Here is a 21,271-nt window from a genome sequence, read left to right as displayed (position 1 = left end):
TGGCCGTGTCTGCTGCCCCTCTGTCCGTGTCATCGCGCCCAGCACACGGAAGCTCCATCTGATGGCACTCAGCGCACACACACGCGATGACGCACAGCTCACGATGCGGCTGGTATTGCGAAAGGCGGCAGCGAAGCCCGATAGAGAGGCACTACAGGACTGACTCGGGCTGCCGAGGGCGAGACGCGCGCAAGAGGAGGGGTGTACCAAAGACAGAGGGACGAGCTGCAGCAGGTCAGATGCCGCGCCGGGTGTGGATACATAACAACAGGTGAGAAAGAGAGGAGGGTTGCGCAGAGGTGAGGCTCAAAAGACAGTGTGGGTGTGTGGCAAGTGTAAAGAGAAAGGGAGCGACATGAGTGTGTGAAAAGTGGAGACGGGCGTGCGGCGCAAGGGCAGCGCGCAGGCGGTATATGGCAGGAACGGAGAAGCGAAAGCGGGACGGACCACGGAGCAAGGCGAGCAGGGGGCAGCGCACCAACGCGTTCAGTGTCTCCGGCTTGGTGCGTCGGACGTGAAGCCCTCGTCGGCCGTCACGGCGCCGTCGGCATCGCTGGTGAACTCGTTGCCCGACGTCATGCCGTCGTCCTCGGTGCCGGTGCCGGTGCCCGTGGTGCCGCTGCCCGTGCCGCCGACGCGCGGGATCTCGCCCTTTGTGCTGCTGACGCACACGAGCGGCAGCGCGCCCTCGGTGCCGTCGCTGGTGCGGCCGAGCGCCCAGCCGTCGTCGTACAGCCGCACGATGGTGACGAGCTGCTCCGGCTCGAGCGTGATCTCGTCGTTGAGGCTGGCGTTGTACGGGTAGATGGCAATCACCTCCTCGCCCGGGTAGATGTCCTGCCCCGTGTACTGGTCGCGCACCATGGGCACCGTCGTGCCGCGGCCGTCGGTGCCCGAGCTCTGCGTCGTGACGCCCGAGATGGGCCGTTCTTGCCGGTCCTCGCTCGAGTGGTCGCGGCTGCTGCCAGCGGCGGCGGCGGCGGCACCGACGACGCCGGCGCCCACACCTGCGCCAGCGAGCGCTGCGCCGCCGCTGCCGCCAATGCCCTTCTCGTTGGACAGCGGGCTGGCGTCCATGGAGCGCCCGTGGCCCATGCCGTCCTCCGAGTGCTGCCACGGCTTCTCCGTCGAGCCCGAGCGCGCGCCGTTGTGCGCGGCGTACATGGGTGCGATGCCGCCCTGGTGCCCGTTGCGGCGGCGGCGGAACACGACGAGTGCGAGGAAGGCGCCCAGAACGAGTGCGCCGATGATGACTCCGATGATGAGACCGGCAAGAGCGCCGCTGCTGAGGTTGGCGGCGCCGTTGGTCGAGCTGCTGTTGTCGCTGGCAGACGAGCCGGCGGCGCCCGAGTTGGTGGGCCGCTGCGAGGAGCTCGAGGAGGTGGCCGTGGCCAGGCCCGTGGCGACGGACGTCGTGGCGATGATCGCCGCCGCCGCCGGGTGGCCGTACGACGCGCACTGGCTGAGCGACGTGTTCTGGTCAAAGCAGCAGGCGTCGATGGTGCGGTCTGCAGAAGGCACGCCGCGTCAGCGCCCGAGCCCGCGCAAACCCGGTGCTCTGCCCTACTCACTGCCACTGGGATCACACGCCGTGCACAGCTCGGTGCTCACGCCCGGGCCGTAGCCGCAGTTGCCCTCATTGGCGCGTCCCTCGACGCACGTGGCGTTGTTCGTGCTCACGAGCGTGGTCCAGTCTGCGAGCTGGCGTGAGTGCAACATCGAGCGTGCTGCATCGCCGCACACTCACCAGTGCATGCGACAAAGTCGCGCGTGAGCGTGTCCGAGCGCGTGCGGTTCTGCGCCGCGGTGAGCTGGTCCTCGGGCGCACACAGCGCCGGGTTCTCGACGAGGCGCGTCTGCGCCGCCGACCAGGAGCGGCACGTGTCCTGGCAGATCATGGTGGGCGCCTGCACGTTGCACGCCTCCGAGTAGCTCATCTGCGTGAACTTGCCGCACATGATGGTGCGCTCCCACTGCAGCGTCGTGTTGGCAATGCCCGAGCCGTTGCACGCCAGCTGCCGCTGCTTCTTCTCGGCAGTGAAGCGGCTGGGGTCGCTGAAGTAGAGGGCAAACTGCTCGTCGAACGTGGCGACGTCGTTGACCTGGGAGAACCAGGAGAAGCGCGTCGAGAGGTTGGTGGGGTTGATGTCTGTGCAGCGGTGTGAGCGTGCGCCTTGCCACTGCGGGCGACACGGCCGCCGCCACACGCGCGCTGCTCTGCCTGCCACTCACAGGCGTCCTGGAAGCTGGGGCACTGCTCGCTGCCGCGCAGGCTGAGGCACTCGGGGCCCTGCGCCGCGACGAGGGTGGCCGGCAGCGCGACAGCTGCGGCGGCGAGAAGGAGAACACGGCGGGCCATGGCGGCGGCGGCAAGTGCGCTCGGGGCGCGGGGCCGGCGAGAACGAGGCAGAAGGAGTGTGGGTGGCGCGGGTGTGCGAGATGCGCGAGAGATGGAGCAAGAAGAGTGCGCGCGTGTGTGAGAGGGCTGGTGCGAAGGCGGAGGAGGGTGCGCTGGGATGTCGAGGTGAGAGCGAGAGGGGAGCGAGGTGTGCCAGATTAGAGGCGAGGCGGTCGCGGACGCGGGCGAGCACAAAGGGCACGGCGAGAGGCCGGCGGGCCAAGCGGCGCGCGCGCAAAGAGAGCGTCGCGAGCGCGGGAGCAGCACGGCAAATCGCGCTCCCCTCGCACTGCTCCCGTGCCTCGCTCCCGCCTGCGCGCCGGACGCGCGGGGCGCTTTGGCGCGCTCAGCGGCCGCTCCGCCGCGCCGCCGCCGTGCCCTCGCCGCTCATCGCCGCGGCTCCTTGTTCGCTGCAGGTGCACCGCTGTGCCTTGTGCGTGGGCCAGAGGTGCTGCTGCGGCAGTGCGCAGCCTCAGCGAAGACAAGGCTTTGCAGCCGGCGGCGGCGAGGAGGCGGCCCGCACGAGCGGTGCGCGTAGCGGTGCGGTGCGCGGCGTGCGCTGCGCTCGGTGGGCTGCGGGCACGGCGGCAGCGCAAGCACCGCACGAGCGAGGCAGAAGAGCAGCTCGCGCCCGGCGGGAGGCGGAGTGCGGCGCGCCCCCGATGCCTGCGGGCGTCACCTCGCGCCGGCTGCTGATCAGCTTGTGGTCTCAGAGCAGGCAGAGGGCCAGCATGAACGCCGGGGCGATGCGCAGCGCCCACGTTCTCAGCTCGCGACGGAGGCTGGAGATGGATGCGCCAGCGCGACGACGTCAGCGAAGCGTACCTGCGAAGGCTGCCCTCGACGACGACGACGACGACGGCGACGGAGGGGCCTCCGAACGGCCGCGCCCGCTGTGTGGCGCTGCGCGATGGCCCGAGGGCGCGCAGGCGCAGGCAAGGGGCTGGCTGCGGCGCGCGCCAGAAGACGGCGCGGACGCCGCTGCGCTGCGGCTGCAGTCGCAGTTGCGATGCTGCGGCTGCGACTGATGCTGCGGCTCCTTCTCGATTTCAACCTCAGCAGCAGCAGGTCAACAGATGCACAGCTCGCCGCAATACAGCCAGGTGCAGGAGGCGGGCTCGCCGCACCGGTCTGCGAGCCACGCAATCCTCCGGCGGGCGCAGCGCTGACGGGCCGCGGAGGCGTCCGGCGCCTGGCCCTCCTGCCGGGCCACGCACAGCCCGTCGCAGCGCTCCCGAGCGGCACAGGCCACCGGACGCAGCATGCACGCGGCGGCCCGAGCTTCTGCCGCTGCCTCCATCGCAGGATGCTGCTGAGGAGTGCGATGCAGCAGATGTATAAGTAGCGCGGGCGCGAGGCGCTGCTGCCTGCGCCCTGGCTCTGCCAACGCCCACTCGGCGCGCACCAGCAGCGAGCGAGCCGTGCGCGGAGCCGATCATTCGCGAGGCGCGCCGCCGTCGCTGATCCTTCTTGCACGCCCGGCGCGGCTGATGATGAGCTGGGCTGAGCGAGGTGCGAAGATTGGGGGATGCCGAGGGCGGAGGCGGCGGCGGAGGCGGCTGCCGCTGCGAGATCAACAGCCGGGCGCGGCCGTACCGCCCGACGCGTCGAGCCCCTGTTGCTCTGCCGCGCGGCGCTGGATGTGTTTCCACGGTGGCTGCCAAGCGTGGCGCCTGCGCATGGCGGGCGCGCGGCAGCACGGTGCGCGCACCGCACAGCACCCTGCAGCGCGCCGGCAGCACCAGCGAGCGGCTCAGGGGCTGGCGCGGCCGGCGCGGCCTCCTCTCCGCGCCGCCTCTCCCTGTCTCTGTCCCACGCCCCTCTCTCTCACTCACACCCTCTCCTCGTCCGTCGTCTCCTCTGCACCGCCTCGTCCGCTATTCTCCGGTGCTCCGCGCCACCTCGCCATCCCATACCCCGTGCCGCGCCGCCGCAGCACCGCTGCCCGGCCTCGCTGCCCCTCACACCACGCGCTCCTCTCGCCTCCACACCCTCGCCGCCACCCTTGCCACTCTGCCGCGGCCGCCTCGCTGCACCGACGCCGCATGGCGCACCCGCTCAGCGCCGCCGCCGCCTCCGTCCCGGCGCTGCACTCGCGGCGGCCCGCGCTGCGGCCCGTGAGCCTCGTGCGGCCCTCGTCGACGACGTCGCTCTCGAGCACGAGCGCGAGCGGCAGCAGCAGCAACAACACGTCGCCCAATCTCTCGTCGGAGTGCTCGGCGCGCCTCTCGAGCATGTCCGACGTCTCCGCGTCGTCGGCACACACGAGCGCCGCGTCGTCGTACGCAGCGCCGTCGCCCAAGGAGGCGCGCATGCCGAGCGTCGTGCGCACCAGCTCCGTTGACTCGGCGCGGGCGCGGCCGCGCGTGCGCAAGCAGAGCGACAGCGCCCTGCACTCGAGCAGCCGCCCGTCGAGCGTGCACAGCAGCGCCTCCGGCCACAGCGGCCACGGCCACGGCCAGCTGGCCGTGCAGCCGGGCCTTCTCTCGCCCACGCTCGCGTCCGCGCTCGGCATCAACGTCTCGAGCTCGGCAGCGGCTTCGGGACGCAGCAGCGCGGCAGCGGCGGCCAGCAGCTCAGGTAGCGCGGCCAAGCTGCGCCCTGCGCGGCCCATCACCGCCGACACGTGGGCACGGCGGCCCAGCCTGCCAAATGTGCCGAGCATGGTGAACCGCATCTCGACGATCAGCATCGCCTCGTTCGAGTCGCTGCCCGAGGGTGAGCCTGTCTCGTTTGCCGCCTCGCCGCTGTCGCGCACCACGAGCGCGCACGACGAGCCGGTGAGCCCGACGTCGCCGACGTCGCCCGTGTCGATGACGGCGCCGTCGCGCAGCGGCTCGCATCCCGTCGGCGACAGCAGCATGGAGAGCTGCGCGTCGGCCGGCTCGTCGACGTACTCCACCACGCGCAGTGGCCGGCCCAGTGCGCTGCGGCGCAGCCCCACGGATCCGACGCACGTCGTGGCGAGCTACGAGGCGATGATGAAGAAGCGGCTGCACGTCGCCATGGAGCTTGTCGACACGGAGCGGCTCTTCGTGGCGAGCTTGCGACTGATCAATGATGTGAGTTCGGCGCGTGATGAGACGCTGGCGCACTGCTGACACGCGCCTTGCAGTCCTACTATCAGCCTCTGATGGCGCTGAGCAAAGGCGCGGCAGCTTCGAGCGTCGCATCCAGCAGCTCTGCGGCACCGATGCTCTCGCGCAAGGCGCTTGGCGAGATCTTCTCGAACTTCGTCGACATTCTGCACCTCAACTCTGAGCTGCTGGTTCGGCTCGACGACCGGCTCAGCGGGCGCAGTCGCTCGCCGCCCGGCTCGCGCCCGGCGTCGATGGCCCTCGCGTCGCCGTCGGTGCCGGAGATCATCTTTGATCCCGCCGCCTCGCTGATGCCTTGGGCGGCCGAGACCGACGTCGTCGGTGACATCCTGCTGCCGATGGCGCCCTTCCTCAAGATGTACTCGCTGTACGTCAAGAACTTCTCGTCGGCGCTGGCGCGCATCGAGAGCGAACGACGGTCCAACGATGCATTCAGTCGCTTCCTGCGCGACACGGAGCGCGCCACCTGGGGCAAGGCTAGCGCCAGCGGCGGCTTCGGATTCGGACTGGGCTTCCAGGCGCATCTGCTGACTATTGTGCAGCGCATTCCGCGCTACAAGATGCTCGTCGGCGACCTGCTCAAGTACACGCCTAGCAGCCACCGCGACTACGCCGATCTGTCCAAGGCGTTCGAGGTCATCGAGCAGGTCGCCTCATACATCAACGAGAACATACGGCAGCACGAGATGGTGCTGGTCATGCTCGGTCTGCAGCGCTCGCTCGTCGGCCTGCCCGAGCCGCTCATCGTGCCCGGTCGGTCGCTGCTGCTGCGCGGCGCGCTGCTCAAGGCGTGTCGCCGCAACATTCAGCAGCGCGAGTTCTTCCTCTTCTCAGACTGCCTCGTGTACGCCAGCCCCGTCAGCGGCTCGATCGGCATGGAGTCGGCCTCTGCCGCATGGCAGGCTTTCGCTCGTGGCGGCGGTCTGTACGGCGCGACAAGCGAGCCGCCGCCGAGTCCCACGTTTGGCGGCGCCACTCGGCTGCCAGCTGAGCGCACTTCGACAGGGCCAGCCGACGGCACGGCCGCTGCTGGAGCCAGCCGGACGCGCTGCACGTCTGCCGAGGCCACGCGGCCTCTCTCGATGGCGCAGGACAGCCAGCAGCTGCAGTTCCGCGCCAAGTTCCCGCTCCAGGAGCTCACCGTCGTCGGCGTCGAGGGCGGCGGACCAGCAGCGCTGCGCTACTCCTTCGAGATCCGCACGCCCAACAAGAGCTTCGCCGTGTACGCCGACAGCGCCGAGACGAAGGAGGCATGGCTCTCTGCCATCCGCGACGCACGCGACGACCTCATGAGCGCACGGCGCACGCTGCAGGCCGACGAGAACTCGTCGGAGCTGCGGCGTGAGCGACGCCGCTCCATGACTCGCGCCCAGTCGGCCTACGGCTTTTCGCAGCAGCAGGTCCGGCGCACGTCGGCGCCTCAAGGCGGCTGGGGTCTGCAGAGCTCGCCGTCGGCCAGCACTGAACCCGGTGATGCTCAGGCAGGCAACCGCTTCTCCATCGTTAGTGCCGACGGAGCGTCGAGCTCCGTGGGCGACGCACGGCCGCCTTCCTTCCCGAACAGCCTCCCGAGCGGAGCGTCGCTGGCGACGCTTCTCTCCTCGGGCGTAGGCATGGGCCACGGCCCCTCAAACGCACCCAAAAGCGGCCTGCGCGTGCTCGAGGACTACAACGCGCCGGTGTGGGTGCCCGACTCGCACGCCGACCGGTGCATCTGCTGCAGCGAGACGTTCGGCATCTGGCGGCGCAAGCACCACTGCCGGCTGTGCGGGCAGGTTGTGTGCTGGTCATGCAGCCAGCGCTCGTTCCTCATCGCGCGCTACGACGACGGCGACACTGATGTCGAGAAGCCCGCTCGCGCGTGCGACGCGTGCTACGACTCAGTGTTCCCAGTCGAAGAGGCACAAGCTCCCTTTGAGCGCGTCGTGTCCAGCACAAGCCAGCCACTCGAGCCGATTGAACCGGCTGCTGACACGGGGCCCGCCGCCGCCGACGCATCGTCCACCGTCGAGCCCACCGCAAGCGTCGCTGAAGCACCCGAGGCTGAGAGCTCCGAGGCACCAAGCCCAAGTAGCCCGCAGACTGGCGCAGCTCGCCAGTCCATCGCCGGCGCACTCGGACGACCGCCAATCCAGCCTCGCCTCGCATCCCTGCCAAACTCGCCGTCATCCGAGACCCTCGCGGAGCAAGAGGCCGGCCGGCCGAGCGAGCTCAGCGAGCTGACGCGCCGGCGCGTCAGCTCCCCGTCGTCTCGTGCTCCGGGCCCCAAGCTGCAGCGCGCCTCTGGCGCTCGCCCGGCGCTCTTCCACGGCGGCCTGGCGCCGCAAGTGCAAGCAGCGACGTCCGGCTCGGGCACGTTCCGCCTGTGCACGCCGCGCCTCACCACGCCCGAGGCAGAGCACCCGTCCGGCTGGCCCGGAGCCATCACGCGCATTGGCGAGGAAGGCTCGTACTTCGCCGGCGCCGACTCGTTCGATGCCGGCGGCGATGCTGCGCCGCCCATGGCGCGCCCGCGCAAGAAGCCGCTGAGTGCCGCTGCTCGCCTCAGCACGGTGTACGGCGTCGCTCCGGCCAGCATGCCGGGCGCCTGAGGCGCCCCCTATATCCAAGACTCCTTGACAGACTCCATCGTTCCCGCACCCCATCAGATACCTGCAGCGACGCACTGCTCCCTTCACGTCCCACCGCCTCATGACCGCGACGACGCTCTATCTCCACACCGCTCAATGCTAATCGTGTTTGTGCTTGATTGCAGGTGGTATCGATGATGTCTAGGGTTGTCGAGCAATGCCTCAGCGCACGCGCAAGGCCGCCCGGGCGCGAAGGGCCGCCGGTCGGCTGGCTGCGCAGTACGACGCGCCGCGCTCGCGTGCTTCCTTGGCCTGCGTGCGTGCCTGGAGGGCGTTCGCCGCCGCTCCGTTGGACCGCGTGGCCGACGAGAGGGCCATGCTGCTCAGCTCGTGGACCACGGCCGCGAGAGCCGCGCGCCGTGCCGGGTCGGCATCGCCGGAGGTGTCTGCTGGGCCGCGCCGCTGTGGCGCAAGGCTGGTGTGCTGGTGGAAATGCTCGAGTTGCCTGCCGAGCGCATCGGAGCCGCCAAGCGCCGCAGAAGCGCGACTGAGGAGTAGCGAGCGAAGAGCGAGCAAGTGCGCGTCGATGAGCGAGGACTCGAGCGCCTCGAGCAGCAGCGAGCGCAGCAGCGAGACGATCAGATGATCGAGCGCGCCGACGACGAGCTCCACCTGCGCGCCGGGTGCTGTGACGGAGAGTTAGACAGTGCTGAGGTTCGGGCTCGCGGCGTGGCTCACCGTATTCGAGCATCGAGGCAGCAGCGTCAGCCAGTGTGACCACGCCCTCAAGCGCACCAAGGGCGACAAGACTATCGTTGGCCGAGAAGGCGAGGTCGAGAGCAATGACGGTGCTCTGGACGAGTCTCGCGCCAGAGCCGTTCGCGTCGACGAGGCCTAGGCCGAGCAGGCGGTGCGGGAAGCGGCCCGCGATGTTGCTCGTGAGGCGGCCGAGCTCGCTGCGGATGGCCGGCACGCTCAAGGCGTCGCTCTGCAGCAGCGGGACCACCGTCGAGAAGCCGTGAAGCGCCACGTCCGACGTGCGCTCGGCGGAGAGAGAAGAGGCGAGCCACGAGCTCTGATCGCCGTCGTCATTTGCAGACGAGACCATGGCCTCGTTCAGGAGCTCCAGCGTCAGGCGCAGTCCCTCGAAGGGCGCGTCTTCCTCGAGTGCAGAGGCAGTGTCGACAGGCGCCAGCGCTTCCGGAGCCGCCGCCAGGGCGTCGATGAGACGCCACACCGTGATATTGATGCCCGCCACGATGGACGGCTCGGCAAAGTCGAGATCGAGCGAGACGGCCAGCGCTTTGACAACGCGAAGCAAGCCCACGGCAACCTCAGGCCGCGACTTGTACGCCCCAACCAGGCCGACAAGTGCGTCGAAGAACTGCGCAACGAACCCGTAGATGGCCTTCGCACTCGAAGGCTGCGCGCTGTGCGCCAGCCCTTCAAGCATGTCGAGCACTGTGAGTACACTTGCGAGGACCTCGCCGCGCTGGCTGACGGCGGCAAAGTCGGGCCGGTGTAGCACGGCGCTGAGACGCTGCTCGATCGCGCCAGTGATGCGCTGGAAGTACGAAGCGGCCAGCTGTGCACTGCTGGCCTCTCCGCTGGCCGCGCCGTAGATGCACGACACGACACCTGCAATGACAGAGCCGTGCGTGCTCGCCGGCAGCGCGTCGAGCCCGTGAATGACGGCCTCGACAATGCGCTCGAACTCCGGCCTCGCGAGCAGGCGCGTCTTGAGGCCGGACGAGCGTGTCAGCGCTGTGAGAACAGCGGCTACCTGCTGCACCACGTCGGCGTCCGACAACCAGCGTTCGAGGTTGTCGCGCAGCAGCTGGAGCAGGTAGGCTAGGAGCTGCTCGCCTGGCTCGCCGCTGAAGGTCTGCTGCAGAGCAGCTGAAGTCGGATTCTCGTCGGAAGCGAGGAGGTACGAGGCAGCCCAGCGGCCGTTGAACCAGAGCAGCGTCTCTGTGACTTGCGGCGAGGCAGGTGCGCTAGCGGCCGCCGAGGTGAGCTTGTGCAACAGCTCGACGCCAAGCCGTGTGATGAGGTGGGCAGCCGGATGCCCGTGCTGAGGAGGAGACGAGCGTCAGCCAGACTCAGCGGATGACTGACGCAACGCAACTCACCTGCGCAGCAAGGCCTGTGATGGCGCTGGGAACTGTCGGCGTCTCGCCGCGCACATCGTCTGCGAGCACGTGCCCCGCCATGAGAGCCAGCCAGTGCACCTGCTCCCAGGTCCCGGCGAGGCGCGTCAGAGCCTCATCGCCGTCGACCTGCGCTGAGCCGTCGGCCACCGACGCGAGCGTAGCGCAGAGTGGGTCTGCGAGATGGACGAGATGGTTGAGACTGCCGGCTGCGTCGTAGCGAGCGAGGACGGCCAGCGTGATGAGCTGATCCGCATAGAGGTCGCGATCCTTGCCAGCCTCCTCGCCGACTTCCGACATTGCGTCCTCGGCACTGCCGGCAAGCGCGGCGGCGAGTCGCCCTTCGAAGTAGGGAGAGACCACGTTTGGCCGCACTGCCTCGGTCAGGGCGTGCCACAGAGTCTGCATCTCAGCAGAGGTCTCGCCCTGCTCCAGTGCGCCGCCGACCGAGGTGCACAGCGTCAGCCAGCACCTCAGCGCTGCGTCCGTGCACTCTTCGGCCAGAGGCACCAGCTCCTCTTCTTCGTCCGAGTGGCCTGCTCGCCGGAACGCGAATGCGAAGATCGTGCCTGTGAGCTGGGCGAGTGCGCCCACGAAGGGACCGAGCTCGCCAACGTCATGCGCTTGCACTCGGCAGGCGGCACACAGCACTCGCGGAGCGACAGAGCCGAGAAAGACGTTGACCGCAGTGGCGAGGAAGAGCAGGGCCTTGGCACGCGTGCTAATAAGGCGGTGACCATCAGCGGCCGAAGGAGTGCACTCTGCCTGAAGCAGCTCCTGGAGCACAGACACGAAGGCGGCAGCGCGCGAGACTTCGTGCTCGAAGTCGAGAGCGTGGCCCGGCGCCGGAGCGAAGCTGGCGACTGTGAGGATCGTCTGTCGCAAGCGATGCGTCGCAATCGAAGAGAAGAGCCGATCCTCGAGCTCTGCCGAGGTCTCGAGCTGCAGCGCATGCCGGTATGCAGCAGCCAAGAGCTTGACGATGTCGCTGCTGAGCAGCAGCGCGTGGAAGTCGCGGGGCACTGGGTGTGCACTGAAGCTGCGCTGGCCATCCTCGACGCCACTGGCTGCTGAGCCGCTCTCGTCATTGAGCAGAAGCGACCCGACGTCGACGGTCTCGTAGGAGATGCCAGCGAAGGGCTCAACGAGGAGGAATTGCCAGCCCATGAGGCGCTCGAGCAGCGGCACAACGTGCCGGAACAGGCTTGTTCCAGATGCTGCATGAGCTCCTGACGGGAGGCAGTCGACGAGCAGGTGGAAGACGAGAGGCAGCAGCGACGGAAGAAGATACGTCTGTAATGCAATGTCAGTGATGGCACAGAGGACTGGCCGTAGCGTAGAGTCACAGCTCACCTGCATGGCCGCCTTGCACCAGCGGTGCTCCAGTGCGCTCAGTCCGACGGCACTGCCCGTCTCGAGCGCTCTCTGTTTGCCAGCCTGCTTTGACGACCGCCCGCTTTGAGCTTCGGCGCCGCCTGCAGAGCTACTGAGGCTCATCTCGTCCACCAAGGCGCCGGAGATGCCGAGCGCGGCAACGACACGAGCAGTGCTGACTGCTGCCTCCAGCTGATCGCTTGGCCATGGGCTCGGCACGACGAGCAGGGCCGCGATCTGCTGTCCCAGCCCCGAGAGCTGCTCGCGCGCGGCTGAGTGTGCCGCCTCGGGCCCGCCCGATGCGAGCGCTGAGCTCATGGCCAGGCCCAGGATGCGCTTTGCGACGGCAGCCACGACCTGGTATGCACGCGAGCGCACATATGTCGGCCACGGCCCGCTGCTGCGGGCGCCGGCGGGGCCCTTGGTACCGGCATCGGCAGCGCGCTCAGCCTCGGCGCCTCGGTGCACGGCCACGCGCAAGAGAAAGTCGAGCAGCGTGGAGAGGTGCGCAATGCTCGGCCGCGGCTGCGCTGCCGGCAGCGAAGGCAGCGCGGCGAGGATCAGGTTGAAGGACTGAAAGAGCACGAAGGGATCGGACGAGTGCTCTGCGGCAGCGATTGCAGGTCAGTCATTACTGAGCGGGGCTAGCAGCGGCACCACCGCAGTCTCACCAAGTGCAAAGACAGCATAGTCGCACGCGCCCTCGCTCACACGGAGCGCCAGAAACGTGGCCTCGCCGCGCGCACGCACAACAGCATCGGGAGAGCTGAAGTCGAGCGCTGCCTGGTGGATGCTGTGCAGCGCCTCGTTGAGGTGCGGCGTTGCCTCGATGAGCGAGAAGGGCGCGAAGGCGGACATGGCCGGTGGCTTGAAGGGTGCTGCAGACTTCGCTCGCTCGCTCGCTGCTCCGTGCCGCCTTTCGCAGGCGAGCCTTCAGACGGTGTCAGGCCTGAGACCGGCCGATGGACAGGCTCTGGACACCGATGGGTGACGCAGAGGAAAGAGGTGTCACAGAAGAGCAGGAGGCACGAGCGGGAGCAGCGATGGCGCAGTGGAGGATGAGGTGCGGAAGGAGGCGCCTGGAAGAAGTGCGGAGCAAGCGAAAGCGTAGTCGCCGCTTTCGCCGGCCGAAAAAAACTGTACTGCCCCTTGCCCGGAATTGTACTCCGGCTCGCCTAGAGTTGTATTCGCGTGCGCCCAACTCAACGCCTCTCACCCTCCTGGCCGGCGCCCGTGCGCGCCGTTGCATCCACCCTCTCGTCCACGACCCCCTCTCGCACCTCTCTCGACACGTGTGCTGCTCTCGTCGCAGCGCCCCAATTCATCCCGCGCGCTCTTCTTAACGCCCCGTTCCGCAACTCCTGAGGCCGCCTGGCGCGCGCCGCACTCTCGTACGCACATCCTACGCCTCCTCCTGCATCGCCGGCCATGCCTTCCTGGCTGCCCGGCTCGAACCCCGCGCCGGGGCCTGGCGGCATCGGCGGCAGCGGCGGCACGGGCGCGTGGATGAACATGGACTCCATGCGCTACGCGCAAGGCGAGCTGACGGGCGAGAACGACGCGTTCAAGGAGCTCGGCTTTGAGCTGACGCGCCAGCAGCGCATCATCGGCTTCTGCTGCTGGTGAGTGTCGAGCATCGGGCAGCTGCGGAGCGATCAAGACAGATGTGGCGACGGATATGCGTGCGCCCGGCGCGCCCGGCTGCACGCAGGCGGATGGGCGCAGTGCGGAGTGCTGCAAGGTCTAGCTGTCGAGGGATGGACGCGCAGATGACAGACTGTCGTCGGAAGCTTGCGAGGCTTGAAGCCTCGCAGGCGCATAGGCCTGCAGCACGTACGGCCAGGCGCGCTTCAGGCGTACCCGACCTGCGACTCCATCTTGGGACTGACGCCGCCCTGTGCAGCCTGGCTGGTGGCTTTGCGCTCTCCATCATCGGCTCGGTCATGCTCTTCATCGGCCTGTCCGGCGTCTTCGCGGTCCTCTACTCTGTCGGCATCATTGCCTCGCTCGTCGGAACTGGTGTAAGTTGCCGAATTGCGTAGTACGCCCAGACGCCAGCTGACACTCTGCGGGCCGCCCAGTTCCTGGTCGGCTTCAAGCGGCAACTCAAGGGCATGTTCGACCCAGGTGCGTCGCGCGACAGGCCACAGCCTTTGCCTCGCTCACGCATTCCGAGCAGTGCGGATTGGCGCCACGATCATCCTGTTCGTCGCCTTCATCCTCGTCTGGGTCTTTGCGTTCGCCGTGCGGATCGATGTGCGTCGTGCGAGCGCCTGCTCTCTGCGGTGCCATGCTCACCTTGCTCCGACAGGTCCTGGCGCTCATCATGGTCATCATCCTCTACCTTGCCTATGTGAGTCAGGGCGCTGCGCTATCGTCCACCCATGCTCACGCCTGCGCGCAGATCTGGTACTCTCTCAGCTACGTGCCATATGCCCGCGCGCTGGTCTCGAACATGTTCAAAAAGCTGTTCTGAGGGCCTTTGCTGCGAGCAAGCTGGCCGGCCGGGCAACGTGCTATTATGACCTGCAACGACAATGCCGAGACCCGTCACACGCATGTGCGCATGACGTCGTGGCGAACGATCGTATTGGGCGCGGCAAGTGAGGCGGAGGAGACATGAAAGGAGACGGTGACGATGAAGGTGGAGCGAGCAAAGGAGGCAGGAGCGTGAGTGAAGCAGAGGAGAAGCACACGTGGCGATTGCACACGGCGTCTAGGCGCAGATGAAGCTCTTGTACGCGTCCTCGCCGGTCGTGTCGCCGCCGATGTACTGCGAGCGCGTGGGGAAAGGACAGAGGCGCCGCGTGTTCTCCAGGCCCCATGCCTTGTTGGCGAAGGGCACCGGTAGCTTGCGAATGTCCGACGCCGTGCCGTTGGTCTGCGGCGAGCTCTGGTAGTAGGTGTTGCGCGTCGTGTACGTGGCGGCGACCTGCGGAAGGGAGCCTCAGGTCAGCAGCCGGCGGAAGGACAGTCACGTAGCGCTGACCGGCTGGGGAGGGAGGTTGAGCTCGCTCCAAGCGATGAGCGCGAGGAAGATGTCGTGCTTGCTGTCGAACTTGAGCGGGGTGTTGCCGGCATGTGAGGGCAGCCAGCGGTAAGCATCGAGGGAGGCACGTGCGAATGCCGCAGCCACTCATCATTCTGCGTCGGGCTGCCAAAGTGCCACGGGCCGGGGCCGTCACGGCAGTGCGCCATGCCCGGGATCTCGTAGTACCGGAAGCCGTCGCTGACCTGCAAATACGGGCCCTTGAGCGCCGGCGTGGTCTGCTCGACGACGTTCTTGTAGTACGCCTGCGATGCCTCCGAGCTGATGATGAGATCGCTCAGGCCGTGCGTCATGATGAGCTTTCGGCCGGCGTTGATGAAGTCGGCGATCTGCGGGTCGTTGGCCTGGTAGCCGCCAACGTTCTCGTCGGTCGCGGGGTCGACGTCCGAGCCCGTGATGTTGCCGCCCGGGTAGCCGTCAAAGTCCGGATCGAGCTTGGGCTTCTTCAGCACCACGAGCTGCGTCCACGCGATGGCCTTGGCAGCAGCGCCGGTGTAGGACCTCAGCACCGACTCGAGGCCCGGCAGGAAACGCGGGTAGATGAAGATGCTGTGAAGCCGCCGTCAGCAAAGACATCTTGCTGTCGAGTCAGCCTTGCTCACCCATCCAGCACTGTGGGGCTGTAGAGCTTTTCGAGCTGTGCGTGCGTGAGCACTGGAAAGGCGACGGCGAGGACCAGCACTCACGTTGGCGATCTGCGTCGAGTTGAGACACGTGTCGTCAGAGGCGCCCCACTTGGTCGGCGCGCCGCACAGCAGGTCTTCCTCGAACTTGGGCTCGCAGGCTTCAGCGTGCACCATGACTCCGTCAGCGACACCATCGAGCGCCTCGTCGCAGCGCGAAAGGATCGCCTCGTGCACTGCGCCGGCCATGGTCTGTGCCGAGATGTACCCATCCTTCGCTGCGGACTTGCGGTGCGTCGCCTGCACAGTGATCTGGCCGATGTTCATCTGGTTGAAGCCGATCGCCGGCGAGCCTGCGAACACTCCGTCGAAGTCGTTGGGGTACTGCGGGCAAGATGTATGAGCGAGCGCTGCTGCCGTGGAGGCACGTAGCACTCACGACCTGGACCGACGAGAGCGAGCGGCCGCCGCCAACGCTGCACGCTGCGAGATATGAGCGCAGCCTGATCTTGCCAGTCGTCTGGTCTTTGACCCGCACGCCCGCCTTCTCGCCATACACGAGCTTCGCCGCCGCCTGTGCGAGCACATTCGTGACGTGGTTCGAGCGGCTCGCGGCGTCGAGGAGCTTGTTCTCAAAGACGCGCTGGCCATTGACGGTAGCGTTCACCCAAGGTGCTACGCCGCCTGTTGGAGCGAAGCTGACAGACGCAGCAGTGAGCTGTCACACTCGCAGTAGAAGAGCAGCATTTGTCACGACTCACTGGCCGCCATTCGTGCCCGCGACGACACCCATGTACCGACGCATGTACTGCTTGAGGTCCGTGAGCGGCACAAAGCCGCGCTGGCCGCCATTGCCTATCTGTATGAGCCGGCCGTTCCATCCGACGCCGTCGCCAAGCAGGTCCTCGCCTGCCACGCCGGAGTAGTTGCGCTCCTCCATGTGACTGCTCGAGCTGGTGGCGTCAAGGCTGCCCTCAATGGCGCCCGTCAGCACGTCCGCCACTGTGTCGGCGCCGAAGGTCACTGCGCCGCTGATGGATGCGCTGGCGCCGTCGATGCTCCCCGCCTTTCGAGGGGTCAGGTCAGCTGATCTCTTGCTGTTTGAGACCGCGTTCGTGACCTGTCCGCCTTGGCCGACGGAGCCCGGTGGACCGCGCAGCACCGTGCCATCGGCGGCGATCGCGAGCGGCGTCGAGTCGGTCGGGAAGTCGGAGCCATTGACAGGCGCGAGCGGCAGGCTCTCATTGTCGGCGAAGGGTAGCCAAACTTCCGAGAGCACCTGCGTGATGGGAGACGTGACGATGTAGGCGCCGAAGCGGCAGAACGGCGGGAGCCCGCCCAGCGGGCCGTTGCTCGCTGTTCGGCCATACGCGAAGCCGTAGCCGAGGTCGGCCGGGATGTCAATGTCGGGGCCGACATCGCTGAGGATCGCCGAGACGTTGACGCTAGCCGGGACCCAGCCAGGAGGGTAAGTCGCGCTCAGCAGCTCGAGAGAAGGGTTGCTGCCAGCCTCGTAGTACTACCTAGAGTGTCAACGAGCGCTCAAGATGCGACACTTGCCTCGCTCACCTGCGAGAAGGTGCCGTTGAGCGTGAGGCCAGTGTCGGAAAGCTTCGCCTGGGCGAGGTCATCGCAGGCCTGGCGAGCGCTCTCGCCGGCGTAGAACGGCGTGTCTTCGCGGCGCAGGTTGAGCGTCTGGCCATAGGCCTTGTCGTCGCGCGGCTGGACGGCACGCCGCATGGCTGCGTCGGAAGCGACACCGCTGGGCGGGTAGTCGCGTCTGCCATGCTGCTCGGCGCTTGGGACGCTGGCGCACTGCACGCTGGCGAGCGTCGCCAGCGTTACGGAGAGGGCGAGAGAGAGCGTTCGCATGGTGAAGACGAAGCTGTGCTGCGGTCGTAGAGGTGAGCAAGGCGCAAGGAGCCTCAGGAACGGTGTGCTAGCTCACTCTTCTCCTCCGCTGATGCTGTGAGGGTGTCGTGGGTGTGAGCAGAAAAGCGGGGCAAGTGTTCGTCGCGTAGCCGCCCGGAAGATGCAAGCACGGCGCCACTCGCCGCAGAACACGCCCCTAGCCGCAAGATCTGCTGATGCTTCCAGCGTCAGGCAGGCGAATCCGCCAAGTCGTGATCTTCAAAAGAGATCACACTCTATGCACAGGGGTCAAGCGGCGTTCAAAGCTGCAGCAGGAACGCAGCGCCGTCTGCGCTGAAGCAAGGCAAGCTTGAGTGGCCGCCCTATGTGCCTTCACCTTGCGGCCAACGCGGTCACGCGCGCGCGCGTTTGCCCCCTGAGGAACGCACGCTGTGCCCTGCCGAGGCGTTTGCCTCCTCTCGTCTTTGCTCGTGGAGCCGCCGCTTCTACAGCACTTACAGTCCTTCTTCTCGAACCCAGCAGCACCGAGAGAGCGGCAAGGTGGTCTGCGCAGATGTTGTGGTGGGATGAAGCGAGCAGGCCCCGCCGGAAGAAGAGCGTGCGCTGGCGGCGGGTGTAAGGCCGCCAGGCACGCAAGCGTCGCGCGAGAGGAGCGCCGCCGCGCCGCGCGCCCATCCTGCCCGCCGCCGCGTCGGCGCTAGCGGTCCGGGCACGCATGAAGCATGCGTCCAGCAGCCGGCTGCTGCCGAGACTTGGCACACAGCACGAGCAAGAGCTGCAACTCGCTTCGTCGTCTGTTCCATGTTGACGACAATACGCCCACCAGGAGACGAAAGATGGCACGAGTGTGGGGTACAGGAGGCAAAGGCGGCCGTCACTTTGCCTCGGCGATCGCGCCACGCGACGCGCGGCGGCGCCAGTAAGTGTGTCGGCGCCACCCCTGGGTGCGAGCGCCGCTGTCTCACCGCCTTTGGGCGATCATCACAGCATCAGCACGCAGACCCTGCGCCGCCGCCGCTGGGTGCTGAGAGCAGCCAGCTGCGGCGCCCTTTGAGAACTTCTTCACGGCCCACTGCCGCTGCGGAAGTGCTCAGGCGTTCCGGCACCGGATCCTGTGCTGCTGACAGGGGGCTCCCTCCGGCCTTGCTGGACCTGACGAAGCGTGTGAACCTGCTGCAACGAAGCAATACGGAGGGCCGGACGTGATCTGGAGGCGGCCTGAGACGTGAGATGGTGGCGATTGACGAGACATGGGTGGGAATGTACAAGAGGCGAGAGACGGAAAGGACGAAGCGAGCTTGGCTTGACGAGAGGGAGCGGCGCACAGCAGTGGGCTGCGCACGCTCACTCGTCGTCGATGAGCTTGTCGGCCTTGCCGCTGTCGCGCGTGCCCTTCGACGACGGCTTGTCCTCCTCGTCCTTCTTGCCGCTCTGCTTCTTGACCGTGTTCTTGCGGCCGTAGAACTCGGCGAGAATCTGAGGGCAGCGAGTGTGAGCCGCGGCCGGGCACCCGCAACGGCATCATGGCGCACCTTCGGGTTGATACGCGACAGCTGCGTCTTGGGGAAGACGCGCAGCAGCTCCCAGGCGAGGTCGAGACTGCAGATCAGGCGTCAGCGCAAGGACGGGCGACGCTGATCCTGGCACGACGCACCTCTCGTAAATGGTACGCGTCTCGTAGGCGCCCTGGTTCGTGAAGCGCTCCTCGAAGCTCGTCATGAACTCGAGACTGATCTTGTCCTCCTCCGAGAGGGCCTCCTCTGCAAAGCGCGAGGGGGTCAGAACACGATCGACGCGGGGCAACAGGACGAGCCAACTGACCTCCGACGACTGCCTTCATCGACGCGGCGTCGCGGCCGACGGCGTAGCCCTGCGGAGCGGAATGAGTATGCGGAGACGACACGCGCAGAGGCAGCAGTGCGGGCTCACGGCGTAGAGCTGGTTGGACACATCTGCGAGAGATGCAGTGTCAGTCAAGGCCAACAAGGCGGGCGTGAGACTGTGCTGCTCACCGCCGTGGTCCTTGCGCGTGAACTTCTCGCCGATGGCACTCTTCATCTGCGCGCGGAAGGGGGTAAGCGTGGGACGAGATCGGCTGTGGCGTGTGTGCGCACCAGACGGGACAGCGACGGCAGCACGTTGATCGGCGGGTAGATCTGCCGGTTGTGCAGCTGACGGTCGACGTATATTTGGCCCTCCGTGATGTAGCCGCTGCGAGAGCGTGTGAGCACGAGGAATGCGCCAAGCGCGGCACAGCGCCGACTCACGTCAAATCGGGAATGGGGTGCGTGATGTCTGCACTCTGCCGTCAGCCACAGCAGCCTCGCACCAGCACGAGCGCACACGCACCGTCGTTGGGCATCGTCAGAATCGGGATCTGCGTGATCGAGCCGTTGCGGCCCTGCACACGACCGGCACGCTCGTAGATCGTCGACAAGTCGGTGTACCTGCAGGCGTTGTGGCATCAGCACAGCTCGGAGCACCACCGATGCGGCGCTCACATGTAACCGGGGTAACCGCGGCGACCGGGCACCTCCTCGCGGGCGGCCGAGACCTGCGACAGTATGACGGTGAGCCAGCGGCCGCGTGTGCGGCACTCGCATCACGTACCTCACGCAGGGCGTCGGCGTACGACGTCATGTCGGTGAGCACGACGAGCACGTGCTTCTCGAGCTGGTACGCGTAGTACTCGGCCGTGGTGAGCGCCAGACGCGGCGTGATGATACGCTCGATGCTGTGTGGCTCGACGGGTGAGTGACTGGCCTGGCAGCACGAAGCACACCCGCTGCTCACGTCGGGTCGTTGGCCAGGTTGAGGAAGAGCGTGACACGGTCGAGCGAGCCGTTCTCCTCGAAGTCCTGCTTGAAGAAGCGCGCCGTCTCCATGTTGACACCCATGGCGGCAAAGACGATGGAGAAGTTGTCCTCGTGGTCGTCGTGGATGCCCTTGGACGGGGCGGCGGCGCCGTCCGAGGCGCTTCCGGGCTTGCGCACGAGACCGGCCTGGCGACAGATCTGGGCGGCAATCTGTTCGCGGCAGAGCGTGAGCATCCCAATCGCTGGCGCCACGACGCCGGGCGGCACGCACCTGGTTGTGCGGCAGACCGGCGGCACTGAAGATCGGGATCTTCTGGCCACGCGCAATCGAGTTCATCACGTCGATCGTCGAGATGCCCGTCTGAATCATCTCCTCGGGGTACACGCGCGCGTACGGGTTGATCGGCGAGCCTGCGGACATCGTGTCAGCACGAGCGGCCCGAGCGGGTGCGTCTCGAGAGGGCAGCAGCCGTCTTTGAGCAGGCCTCTTCGAAGCGCCACATCGAGAGGCCATGCACCCAGCCCATGCGCACGCCACGCCGCACTCACCGTTGATGTCCAGGTAGTCCTCGGCAAAGACCTTCGGGCCCTTGTCCACCGGGTTGCCCGAGCCGTTGAAGATGCGGCCCAGCATGTCCTCGCTGACGGCCAGCTTCATCGAGCTGCCGGTGAACTCAATGTGCGTGTCGCGCACATCGATGCCGCTCGTGCCCTCGAAGACCTGCACGATGGCCTTGCTGCCGCTGACCTCGAGCACCTGGCCGCCGCGGCGCGAGCCGTCGGGCAGCGTGAGCGACACAATCTCGTTGTACGAGGGGAACTTGACATTGTCGAGCACGACCAGCGGGCTGCACGGTGGCCCAGTCAGCGTGAGTCAGGCGGATGCTTGCTGCGATGCTCACCCGTTAATCGCCGAGACGGTGCGGTAGTCCAGGCGCGGGTCGACGCTGTAGTTCTTCACCCTGCGAGGCGCCGCTGGCGTCAGCACTACTGCTGAAGCGATCGAGGCGCTGCGACTGCTGCGGCGTCTCCTCTCGCTGCACTCCCTGCGCCACTCACGCAGCAGCGGCGTTGAGCTGGAACGCCTCCTTGGAGCTGATGCGAGGGTCGCTCATGGCGCCGGCGCAGGGGTGTGGCGTGGGCGGCGGCTGGGCGGTGGCGCTCGCAGGCGTGCGGGCAGAAAAGGCAGAAGAGACGAGCTGCAGCCTGGCGTCGCGGGCAGACTGCGGATGAAGTGGAGCAGAGGGGGCGAGGCAGGTGCACGAGACGACGGCGAGAGCGAGGCTACGACGGCGGGTGGAGATGACCACGCTCGAGCCCA

General features: G+C 67.3%; 6 protein-coding genes across 6 annotated transcripts; 2 read left to right on the top strand and 4 right to left on the bottom strand.

Annotated features, from left to right (window-relative positions):
• Positions 1-92: 92 nt before the first annotated feature.
• On the bottom strand, positions 93-2,594 carry FA09DRAFT_327288 (hypothetical protein). The gene is made up of 4 exons (XM_025741355.1): positions 2,233-2,594; positions 1,748-2,149; positions 1,572-1,694; positions 93-1,508 (listed from the first exon to the last, which is right to left on the bottom strand). Exons 1-4 carry the CDS (start codon positions 2,357-2,359, stop codon positions 487-489), a joined length of 1,674 nt encoding a protein of 557 aa, XP_025601625.1. The 5' UTR covers positions 2,360-2,594; the 3' UTR covers positions 93-486.
• Positions 2,595-4,204: 1,610 nt separating this feature from the next.
• Positions 4,205-8,241, top strand: FA09DRAFT_357926 (hypothetical protein). Its single transcript, XM_025744886.1, has 2 exons — positions 4,205-5,460; positions 5,514-8,241. Exons 1-2 carry the CDS (start codon positions 4,444-4,446, stop codon positions 8,085-8,087), a joined length of 3,591 nt encoding a protein of 1,196 aa, XP_025601624.1. The 5' UTR covers positions 4,205-4,443; the 3' UTR covers positions 8,088-8,241.
• FA09DRAFT_327287 (hypothetical protein) lies at positions 8,229-12,654 on the bottom strand. Its single transcript, XM_025741354.1, has 5 exons — positions 12,262-12,654; positions 11,570-12,195; positions 10,199-11,509; positions 8,805-10,140; positions 8,229-8,752 (listed from the first exon to the last, which is right to left on the bottom strand). The coding sequence occupies exons 1-5, from the start codon at positions 12,446-12,448 to the stop codon at positions 8,289-8,291; spliced, it is 3,924 nt and encodes a 1,307-aa protein (XP_025601623.1). The 5' UTR covers positions 12,449-12,654; the 3' UTR covers positions 8,229-8,288.
• A 149-nt stretch (positions 12,655-12,803) lies between these two features.
• FA09DRAFT_327286 (SFT2-domain-containing protein) lies at positions 12,804-14,148 on the top strand. The gene is made up of 6 exons (XM_025741353.1): positions 12,804-13,212; positions 13,494-13,611; positions 13,672-13,717; positions 13,770-13,846; positions 13,902-13,943; positions 13,995-14,148. Exons 1-6 carry the CDS (start codon positions 13,019-13,021, stop codon positions 14,064-14,066), a joined length of 549 nt encoding a protein of 182 aa, XP_025601622.1. The 5' UTR covers positions 12,804-13,018; the 3' UTR covers positions 14,067-14,148.
• FA09DRAFT_11071 (hypothetical protein) lies at positions 14,019-14,895 on the bottom strand. Its single transcript, XM_025738995.1, has one exon. It carries the CDS (start codon positions 14,731-14,733, stop codon positions 14,110-14,112), a length of 624 nt encoding a protein of 207 aa, XP_025601621.1. The 5' UTR covers positions 14,734-14,895; the 3' UTR covers positions 14,019-14,109.
• A 3,121-nt stretch (positions 14,896-18,016) lies between these two features.
• On the bottom strand, positions 18,017-21,214 carry FA09DRAFT_314081 (putative VMA2-H+-ATPase V1 domain 60 kd subunit, vacuolar). The gene is made up of 16 exons (XM_025740747.1): positions 21,010-21,214; positions 20,853-20,912; positions 20,500-20,798; positions 20,222-20,361; positions 19,928-20,160; positions 19,745-19,868; positions 19,636-19,688; positions 19,484-19,581; positions 19,402-19,429; positions 19,249-19,345; positions 19,147-19,192; positions 19,064-19,086; positions 18,956-19,004; positions 18,789-18,894; positions 18,667-18,733; positions 18,017-18,610 (listed from the first exon to the last, which is right to left on the bottom strand). Exons 1-16 carry the CDS (start codon positions 21,063-21,065, stop codon positions 18,479-18,481), a joined length of 1,611 nt encoding a protein of 536 aa, XP_025601620.1. The 5' UTR covers positions 21,066-21,214; the 3' UTR covers positions 18,017-18,478.
• Positions 21,215-21,271: the final 57 nt, after the last annotated feature.

The sequence above is a fragment of the Tilletiopsis washingtonensis genome, assembly GCF_003144115.1.
Source record: "Tilletiopsis washingtonensis strain MCA 4186 unplaced genomic scaffold FA09scaffold_1, whole genome shotgun sequence".
NCBI classification, from domain to species: Eukaryota; Fungi; Basidiomycota; class Exobasidiomycetes; order Entylomatales; genus Tilletiopsis; species Tilletiopsis washingtonensis.
This window is presented reverse-complemented; position numbering and strand designations above follow the sequence as displayed.

Excerpts from the sequence above, each read along its gene's own strand:
- FA09DRAFT_327288 (XM_025741355.1), bottom strand. The coding sequence starts at position 2,359 with ATGGCCCGCCGTGTTCTCCTTCTCGCCGCCGCAGCTGTCGCGCTGCCG. Across the intron at positions 1,695-1,747 it reads CGACTTTGTCGCATGCACTG|ACTGGACCACGCTCGTGAGC; the intron begins GTGAGTGTGCGG and ends GCCAGCTCGCAG. Across the intron at positions 1,509-1,571 it reads GGCGTGTGATCCCAGTGGCA|ACCGCACCATCGACGCCTGC; the intron begins GTGAGTAGGGCA and ends TGCCTTCTGCAG.
- FA09DRAFT_357926 (XM_025744886.1), top strand. The coding sequence starts at position 4,444 with ATGGCGCACCCGCTCAGCGCCGCCGCCGCCTCCGTCCCGGCGCTGCAC. Across the intron at positions 5,461-5,513 it reads GCTTGCGACTGATCAATGAT|TCCTACTATCAGCCTCTGAT; the intron begins GTGAGTTCGGCG and ends CGCGCCTTGCAG.
- FA09DRAFT_327287 (XM_025741354.1), bottom strand. The coding sequence starts at position 12,448 with ATGTCCGCCTTCGCGCCCTTCTCGCTCATCGAGGCAACGCCGCACCTC. Across the intron at positions 12,196-12,261 it reads CTATGCTGTCTTTGCACTTG|AGCACTCGTCCGATCCCTTC; the intron begins GTGAGACTGCGG and ends TCGCTGCCGCAG. Across the intron at positions 11,510-11,569 it reads GGTGCAAGGCGGCCATGCAG|ACGTATCTTCTTCCGTCGCT; the intron begins GTGAGCTGTGAC and ends ATTGCATTACAG.
- FA09DRAFT_327286 (XM_025741353.1), top strand. The coding sequence starts at position 13,019 with ATGCCTTCCTGGCTGCCCGGCTCGAACCCCGCGCCGGGGCCTGGCGGC. Across the intron at positions 13,718-13,769 it reads CAAGGGCATGTTCGACCCAG|TGCGGATTGGCGCCACGATC; the intron begins GTGCGTCGCGCG and ends CATTCCGAGCAG. Across the intron at positions 13,944-13,994 it reads TCATCCTCTACCTTGCCTAT|ATCTGGTACTCTCTCAGCTA; the intron begins GTGAGTCAGGGC and ends GCCTGCGCGCAG.
- FA09DRAFT_11071 (XM_025738995.1), bottom strand. The coding sequence starts at position 14,733 with ATGATGAGTGGCTGCGGCATTCGCACGTGCCTCCCTCGATGCTTACCG.
- FA09DRAFT_314081 (XM_025740747.1), bottom strand. The coding sequence starts at position 21,065 with ATGAGCGACCCTCGCATCAGCTCCAAGGAGGCGTTCCAGCTCAACGCC. Across the intron at positions 19,005-19,063 it reads TGTCCAACCAGCTCTACGCC|GGCTACGCCGTCGGCCGCGA; the intron begins GTGAGCCCGCAC and ends TCCGCTCCGCAG. Across the intron at positions 18,895-18,955 it reads GATGAAGGCAGTCGTCGGAG|AGGAGGCCCTCTCGGAGGAG; the intron begins GTCAGTTGGCTC and ends CGCGCTTTGCAG.